At 25.3% G+C, this 9,794-nt stretch overlaps 1 protein-coding gene across 1 annotated transcript; it reads right to left on the bottom strand.

Annotated features, from left to right (window-relative positions):
• Positions 1-1,333: 1,333 nt before the first annotated feature.
• LOC112680977 (protein takeout-like) lies at positions 1,334-4,824 on the bottom strand. The gene is made up of 6 exons (XM_025551240.1): positions 4,577-4,824; positions 3,075-3,167; positions 2,829-2,976; positions 2,630-2,766; positions 2,379-2,528; positions 1,334-1,618 (listed from the first exon to the last, which is right to left on the bottom strand). Exons 1-6 carry the CDS (start codon positions 4,659-4,661, stop codon positions 1,467-1,469), a joined length of 765 nt encoding a protein of 254 aa, XP_025407025.1. The 5' UTR covers positions 4,662-4,824; the 3' UTR covers positions 1,334-1,466.
• Between the last annotated feature and the right edge of the window lie 4,970 nt (positions 4,825-9,794).

Here is a 9,794-nt window from a genome sequence, read left to right as displayed (position 1 = left end):
TTGTTTTACAATGAAAATTAACAAAGCACATTAATATACTTTAACTTAATGTGGTGTAGACATGGAAAATAACTGTTTCTCCCATGGACAATTGTATGTAGCATTTTTTAAAGTTGGAACACTTGACCATTTAACGTTTTTACACCACAAAATAAAACTCTGAATATGGTATACAAAAAGGTTATAAGTTAAGTAATTTTAGAAATGAGTAACTCAATATAAAATCATTTGTAAATATTCTTAATTAAGATAATTTATACAAATTATAATTATAATTATTAATTACTAGAATAATTTGTAAATATTATTATTACTAATATTATTAATTTTTATTCATAATTTAGCTACTATTAATATTTAGCAAAGGTCGGCATAAATTAGTTAAAAGTTATTTTTTTTTAACTTTTTAAGTTAACTAGTCTAATTGGGAGATGAAATAACTTAGCTTTTTACAGTTGATTTAAAAATGAGCTATCAAATTAAAAAAATTTGAAATTTTTCGTTTAAACGTAAATAATAACATAAAAATTAAATTATCATATAAAGTAAAATGGTCATATACGCTGCACATCAGATGTCATATTAGATTTTGTAATTTGGACAACCTTTGATTATTGGGTTCTGGCCGTGGATACAAAATGTTATGCATAAATAATTTTTACTATAAAGATAAATAAATACGGTAGTGAGTAGCCATTTGTTGTACAATGTCATAGTACTTTTGCGTAGTCACTTTTGCGCCACTACTGTATATTATGATAAAAAAATTAAATAAAATTGTTAATTATAATTTAGGAAATTAGATCTTTCTAAAGAACGTTGTCACTTTTTATGTATTCTACTTAAAAAAATTAAATTAATTATTTTTATACTCAGTTAAGTTAATATTTTTTTTCCTTATTAATTTTTAACTTACCGAGTTAAATTTAAGAATAGTTAACTATAAGCTTTGAACTTATCGAACTTGTGTTTTCTTAACCCGAGTTAATTGTCATTAACTTGCCCACTTTAAATTTTAGCACTTAATCAAATTAAGTAAATCAAAACAATTAAAAAATTAATTTAAAGAAAGCAAAAACTACAGACGAGTGAAACCGGGTAATTCGGCTTATCATATAACACAATATAAAAAACATGAATTGAAATTGTATTTAATAATTTTAATCGTAAGACTATTTGATCGTTATATATATATATATTTAATGAAAATAACAATTAATTAATTATTCTACAATATAAATTAAATCCACAAACAGTAAATAGTAATAAATGTAAAATAATATATTAATTATTATCTATAACAAAGCAAACTTATTATTAATAAACTTAATTAACATATATTATTAATTTCAGTGTAAAATATTCAAAATGTGTAATAGATCTATAACCAAGTACTTGTGAAAAATTGCTTTATGCAATATTACTTAACAAAGCTCAAATAAGAAATAATAATTATTGATCAAAATTTAGTCTGTGACAATTTGGTTAAATGGAATACGGTTTAAAAACTGCTGACCAATTCCTTTGAATGCGCTGCCGAAAACTTCTTCGATAGCCGGTTGTAGTTCAATGATTACTTCTCTCCAATTCTCATTTAAGAATACATTCATGTTATCTCCTATTGAATTGATAAAATAAAAAATGTATAGTAATAATAGTTATCAAATTAAATGTCATTACCCCAAGTGAATTGAACTAAAAACATTAACTAAATATTGTGGTAAATTTTTATGTCAAACAAAAAGTCAGTAAATTTTAAACTTTATATTTTCTTTTGTGTAATTCAAATTTATTTCTCATTTTATACAAATACAATTATTTAATTTCAAATGAATTATATATGGTTATCATAATATGAAGAATGTTATTCTTGACAATTCTGCATCTTTCCGTACGAATAAAAATTATTATTTTATGTTATATTTTATAGATTTGCGTAAGTATTTAATCTTAAATATATACGACTAATCATTATATCAAAGAACAAACATCAATATTATCAAAGAATTAAAAATCAAACAAAATAATTCAACATAATAATAATGCAAAATAGTGATATAATATGATAATAGAATATTAATTGTAATGAATATTCAGGAATATAATATTGTACGTGTTAATTGTTATTACTAATGTCAAATTTCAGATTTAAAATATGATCTAAGTAGAAGTATAAAATAAGAGTATATGTAATATAAAATGCTTTTAATTATTAAATAATCTATATTTGAATTTCTATGAAGGAATTTGTATCCAGATTAATATTATTACAATTACTAAAAATACTATTTATAGAAATATGAGCATAATGCTTTTAGTACGTATCTCATGCTATTTAAATTTAATTCATTCAAAAATTGAACACAATATATACTAACCTAAAGCCTTGTCTCCGTTGAACAAATTATTAAATTTGAGATTTAAATTTGTAGCTATGAATTTCCATGAAATATCATCAATTTCTAAATATTCCATTTCGTTCTTAACTACTGGTTTCATAGTAACAGTACCATATATTTTTGATGTATCTAAAAAAAAATCAGCATATTTACAATAATGTATATAATAATCCATATATTGAAATTACATATAAGTGAATAAAACAATAGTTTATTTTGTTGTTACCTACCCAAAATAATTTTGCATTTTCCTTTTCCTACAATTGGAAGAATAAGTACTTTTCCTGTTATTTCATAATTTCCTTGCAGAACTATTGATTGTTTAGGTAGTAGCTCAGCATATAATATGTATTTTTCTGAATCGTACCTACAATTGTTTATTGTAAATTAGTTTGTGTACCTATGTTTATTGATAATATATAAGCTCACTTAATTTTATCTACCGTCAACATCTTTAGATTCATTATATCTAAATCATTAAAGTTCAACTTAATACTAACTGGCCCAGAACCTTGGTCAATTTTGAGTTCTGTGATTCGTAATGGATCCATTGGAATTATACCTAAACTCGGAACGCCTAAAAAAATTATATGTTAATATTATTATTTACTTTTTACTACATAAAAATAACTATATTATAAAAATGAGACCTTGTGTTTGTATTTTTCCTTTTACCTTTAGCCAAATGAGGAATAGCGCTTTGAAGTCCATCCCTTATACATTCGTTAAGATTGGGATCACTTATTTTGCATTGTTTAAACCCTTTTGCTGTAACAATATATAGGTTCAACAACTAACAGTTTTTCAAATTAATATTAAAAAACAATATTTTCCTTATTCATATGGTTCTGAACTAGATCTCGCAAATTAAAAACGTAATACAAGCTAATAATTATGGTAGTTACTAATAATATTTTCGATTTGTATTTATTTAATTATTGTAATACATTACAAAGAACGCGAAATTATAATAAGTGTTTAATAAAACCGGTGTCACAGGCGATTATTACCCCCTCAAAATTTTTTACCGGGGGGTATTAATCGCCTGAGGTAATAATCTACAACAGCAACAGGCGATTATTACCCCCCTCACAATTTTTTACCGGGGGGTATTAATCGCCTGAGGTAATAATCGCCTACAGCAACAGGCGATTATTACCTCCCCCCACAATTTTTTACTAGGGGGTATTAATCGCCTGAGGTAATAATCTACAACAGCAACAGGCCATTATTACCCTCCTCACAATTTTTTACCGGGGGGTATTAATCGCCTGAGGTAATAATCGCCTGTTACTGTAGGCTATTATTACCTCAGGCGATTATTACCCCCCCCCACCGGTAAAAATGTTGAGGGGGTAATAAACGCCTGTTACACCGGTATAGTAAGTGTTCTAATAATGGTAAGACTTAGCTAGGCAGAACATGTGTGGAAAGCGAATGATAGAATATTAAACAGTCACAATTTAGAAGCCAGATCAAATAAGACAAAGAGGTTTAAGATAGCGGTGGAGCCATTGTGCCAAAAAAGATCTAAAGTTCTAAGAAATCACGAATGGAAAAAATTAGAAAAAGAGATATATGATATGGCATACTGACATTGGCGATGGATCTATATGGCCATAAATAAGCCAATAAATAAAAATAAAAAAATAAAGTAATACTTTAAAAGAGACACAGCATAATTCTTAAGCATACAAAATAATATTGGAAATAATGCATTTAACAATTACTGAAAGATAAAGTGTAATAAATTGTACAATAATTTACGAGAAATGGTTGATTGAACCTGATTGACAAAATTAGCATGCGCGGTAAAAAAAAATATTCATAAATAGGACAAAACACTCTAATATGGAATAGACAGAATTTTAAAAAATTGGCTTAAAAGACCTTAGCTATTAGGTTTGGCGCATCCATTTGCCAACTTATGAGCTCAGCTAGAAATACTAACCTACCAAGAATTACACTACTTCCTGAAATTTTATTTGCTCGTTACACAAAAAAAATAAAAAATATAAATAATAACAAAGTATAATATACCATATCTAATATTTTGTTTATTCCCTAATTTATTTTATATTTACTCTATACAAAGAAAAAATAAGAAAATAAGTATAATTTAGCATTTTAAAAAATATGGGTTCTATTATATTATATTAAACAGATTTTGCACTTACGCAACTTTGATGAAGGTGCTCCATACACAATCGCAACAACAACGCATACAAGACAGAAGACAATGTTTACAATATCAGCAGTCATTTTATACGATTTTATCGAGAAACAAAGGTTTGATTGAGTCTTAGTATATTAAATCACAACTAAAACATCAACTCCAGCAAACTTCAAACTCTACACAGTTTGACTATGGTTCCGTGGTTTTTAAAAGATCAAACCACTAATGACATGTTCTCTCCAGCATAGCTTTTAAATACTACATATCATCTCCCTACTACTTCATTTTTACTAAGAATAGGAAACAAAAAAAAAAATTATAATTACTTACAAACTCGTTTTTCTGGTATTCTGTAATATCAATTTTTCATGAAAATAATGAGTACATTTTTATTTGATTAGATTTATAATTCATTCAGGTATAGCTATATAGCTATAATATTAAATGAAAAAGATGGTAGGGCTGTAAAATATTAATTTAATAATTTATTAATTTGAAATTAAATTTTAATTTTAATTTTGACATTAAATTCAATATCTTTATAATTATGATAATATACGAAAAAATATTAACATCAAATTTGTATATCAAGTTAAAATTTATGAAGCCTTAACATTTCATTTTTCTTAATTTAAAATTATAAAATGAATTCTAAAACTTATCATATTCTTATCTAAATACTTATTAAAAGCTACTTAGTAATTTTAAAACTGATAAATTAGACAGGTTGTGAACAAAGCTGATGCGCTATTTAATAAATAAATAACCAGAGTTTGGAAGTTATAGGAGCTAAAAAAGGCAAAATATGCACGAAAAAATGATAAAATATGCATGAAAAAATGTATATGCAACCTATATATATATATGCAAAAAAATATTTATTTATTTATTAAAAGTCAATTAATAAATTTTAAAAACTATAATTTAATAAAAAATTGTATTATTGAAAACTAAAATATGGCGCATAATCGATCGGCATTTGAGATTTTATTGAAAAAATAATTGAACAAATATATTTTCATTATTTGTGAAATACAAGATAAATATATGTTGTATAATATATTATACCTGTTATACTTGGTATACCTGTTAAATTATTGCATTGAACCATCAATGTTTTTGTTAAATTTATAGTAGACATTAAAAAATAACAATAAATAACCAGGAAAAATAATATTGAGTTCTATTTGATGCATGTTTTCCGCGTTATTAGCATTCTGTTATGTAAAATTATTTAAAATAAATCGGTTAAGAATGAAAAAAATTAATTTTTTTAGGAAACATTAAATATGCATACAAATATACGAAAATCAATGAAAATCGTCGAAATATGCACTTTTTCTCTGGAATCAACGCATTATGCAAAATATGCATTTTCAATTTCCAATTTCTAACTCAATATTGTATATCTTGGATTTCTAGTTTGGTGTGCTATAAATCGTTTGCATACTGAACAATATGCAACTCCTATAACTTCCGAGCCCTATAAATAACTAATAAAAAAGCTAATAATTCATTTTTAAACTGTACTGAAAACAAAATAAATACAATAAATGAGCCACATATATATAGTCAAGATATATAAAAATTTCCAAGTAAAAATATTCATATATAAAAATATCCATTTACAAAAATGTCCAAGTACCAAAAGTGTCCGCATATAAAAAAAATCAATGTTGTTAAATCATGTACCTTGTAAAACCAATAATACTGCCAATCAACAGCGTATGTCGTCTATCAATCCATACATAATTTAAATTTATTTTTATGGACAAGAATACTTCTACAATAATTAAATTTTGAAATAAATTTAATAAAATGGTTAAATATGATTATGCAAGTGTGAGAAATTTTAAATTATGATTCGTTGTATCCTAGCTTATTTTCCAAATCAATCAAAAGCATATCTTATTGCCATTGTAATATTATCAATAATATCGTGTAATAAAATAAACGTATCACGATCACCTTATTATACAATTCTGAAAATTCTGAAAATTCTATACATACCACATATATATTTAAGTGGTATGAACATATATTTGATAATTGATGCGAGATATTGTGCATATATACTAGAATAAAATTAAAAAAAAAAATTATATAGAAATAAGTAAACATTAAAATAACCATAAAATTATATTTAATTTAATTTTTATAAACTATTGTAACAACTTGTATTAACAACTTAATGAAATAGTCCTAAACCTTTATTTTTAAGTTTTTATTTAACTCATAAACTGTAAATTATACAGTTTTATTTTGAACATTTATAATTTCCTTATAATATTAATAATTCGATTAATATGCATTTAAACTATTACCTAAATCTAATAGTCGCACAGCATTTTTAAATGCATATATACATTATAAATTTAATTATCTTTCTTAAACATTCTTATTAAATATAAGTCCGTCAATTATATAATTAATCGTACCACTAAATTAATTATTTGACTGACTAATTGGAATAATCGCGATCATCCGATAAGTCATCAGTTTAATGATAAAACATGGGAAGTGTATTTATATACCTACAACTTGATATTGATAACAATGGCAATAAAATATGTTTCACAAGTTTTCCTTAGGCCATAGGTTCTCCAAGTGTGCGCCGCAATGTCTGTATAAGGGCACCGCGCCGTCATGAAATACTATCGGGTCTAAAATGTTCCTTATGATTATTCATGCTATGACTTAGAAAAGGGTGCCCTGAAAAAACCTTGAATCAAAAAGGGGTGCCGTGAGTCGAAAAAGTTTGGGAAGCACTGCCTTAGGCTGTTTCCTTAAAAAATGACTTTTATAACAGGTTTCAGAATTTTAAACAAGTTTTATTAAATGCCTTTTCAACAATAAGATAAATTAAATACAACATGACCATGCCAACAGTGACATAGCCAGGACTTTTAATTGGGAGGGGAAGGCTAAATATTTTTTCGATTTTATCATGAATCCCCCAAAATGTATAAAAGTTTTTTCATTGATGTATTATGTATTATAATAAAATTCTCCGAACAAAAAAATTACCATAAAACTTAAAAATTAAATGACTAATATTTTTAATGTTCTAACAAATAATTAATTGATTGCTCTATTGTTTCAGTTGTATCCTCTTGGAAAAATTTTATACTAATTATTTCATATTCATTAATATCTTATTTTTTGTTTATATTAGCCATTGAGTATGAAAATATTTCTATAAAATTATATAGTTGAGGTTTAAGTTATTTAAATGAATTAATACTAATAATGAATAATCTTTATTGATTGATGATTTTTAATGATTCATCTTGTCAATGACCACTCTCACTTATGGTAAATAAATAATAAAAACATTCCTTTGATAACGAAAACGGGTAACTTAAAACCAGCTAAAGACTGAGCTGAAAAATTTTTTTATTATACTACTTTAAAGCATTTCATTATCATATTATATCTGGTTCAGAATTAACAACGGATCCATGATAGATTTTTTGTCACTATAGAGGAGACGAATTTCTTACCCCAGAAGTGTATTTTTTAATAACAAACCATGATAGGCTAAATAAAAGCAGCTAGTCCTATGTATTTTACTTACATTTTAAAATGTTAGTATAAGTAAATGTTAGTAAATCATAGAATAGATTTAATTTAATACATTCTGTATTTCCACTGTATTTTTACTTGCTTAATTAATGCATTCAATTTTTTTCAAAAATAATAAATTTCTTAACAACTTGTCTTTCTTACACAAATCATGATAGTTATTACTGTTGTTTATGCAGTAAGTATTATAGTTTCATAATTAATGCTTTGTTTGGTATTATCATTTCGATTCTATAAGCAAATATAGGATTTTCGTTAAAAAATAATATAATATCCGTAAATAATTTTATAAAATCTATGAAAAAATAAAGTTTTTAAAAAACTTTTGAGGAAAATACCATGTTACGTAATTAAGAGATAAATATGCTTATAATTCTAGAGTACTAGTTATTGGATTATTATTGATGTATAAATAATAAACAAATAATTTATATGCATTATGAGTACAGAGTTATTGATTTAATAAAAATAGTACATAGAAAAAATTGTTTAATAAGATTATTATTTAATAACAATTAAAATATTATAATTCCTACTAAAACTATTTATTTAAATTAAGAGTTAAAAAATAATAAGATTTATCTAAAAAAATTGAAAATATCTATTAAAGTATCTAGATTTTTCCCCCTTTTCGCTATATTTTTATCTTGTATTTGTCGAGAAAATGTATTTTTAATATACATTTCTTAAATAAAAAATAAAAATTTAAAAAAAATTATCTAGATAAAAACTTTTATAACTTAATATTTATCTAGATAAAATTCAAAATTTTCATCTGAATCTTAATCTAGATAATTGTTTAAAAAAATATCTGCGACGTCTCATACAGTAAGTTCTGTCGAGCGCCCGTTGACGATTACCTTTACAGATATATGGGTCGCCAACCAAATACCGAGACCCTTTTTGGGGTCGGAGTAAATGGATTTAATATCATGGTCACTTAGACTATATTAATAAATAAAGGAAAAGGATTAATAAAGAAAAAGATATTAAATAGAAATATAAATATATTATAATAAAATTTTACATGGTGGAGGAAAGCTCGGACGGGCGTAAAACCAGGTCCGTTACATTAGCACCACCATATTCAAAATTTGAAAAAAAAAATATACCAACGATTGTTATTTCATTTGTACACATTTGTAATCCTGGTATAAACATTTGTACACCTCCCCAAATGCCCCAAAAAAACCAAATTTCCGCGGTGGTGCTAATGTAACGTTACATTAGCACCCCACTTTTTGTACAGTTGACTTATGGCTTCCAAAATGGTACCAACGATTGTTATTTCATTTGTACACATTTATAATCCTGGTATAAACATTTGTACACCTCCCCAAATGCCCCAAAAAACCAAATTTCCGCGGTGGTGCTAATGTAACGTTACATTAGCACCCCACTTTTTGTACAGTTGACTTATGGCTTCCAAAATGGTACCAACGATTGTTATTTCATTTGTACACATTTGTAATCCTGGTATAAACATGTACACCTCCCCAAATGCCTCAAAAATTAATTTGTAAACAATAATAAAATTTGTATTAGAAAAAAATTTCAATGTTTCACGTCTTTGTGAAATATTGCATGCTTTAAACACTAAGCAAGAGTTATAAATTTTAGATTTATCAGTGTGA

This window comes from Sipha flava, unplaced genomic scaffold (assembly GCF_003268045.1).
Source record: "Sipha flava isolate LNK unplaced genomic scaffold, YSA_version1 18310_pilon_pilon, whole genome shotgun sequence".
In the NCBI taxonomy this organism is placed as follows: domain Eukaryota; kingdom Metazoa; phylum Arthropoda; class Insecta; order Hemiptera; family Aphididae; genus Sipha; species Sipha flava.
Note: the sequence above shows the minus strand (reverse complement) of the source record. Positions and strands in the feature narration are given on the sequence as shown.

Excerpts from the sequence above, each read along its gene's own strand:
- LOC112680977 (XM_025551240.1), bottom strand. The coding sequence starts at position 4,661 with ATGACTGCTGATATTGTAAACATTGTCTTCTGTCTTGTATGCGTTGTT. Across the intron at positions 2,529-2,629 it reads AAAATGCAAAATTATTTTGG|ATACATCAAAAATATATGGT; the intron begins GTAGGTAACAAC and ends ATTTTTTTTTAG. Across the intron at positions 1,619-2,378 it reads CAACGGAGACAAGGCTTTAG|GAGATAACATGAATGTATTC; the intron begins GTTAGTATATAT and ends TCAATTCAATAG.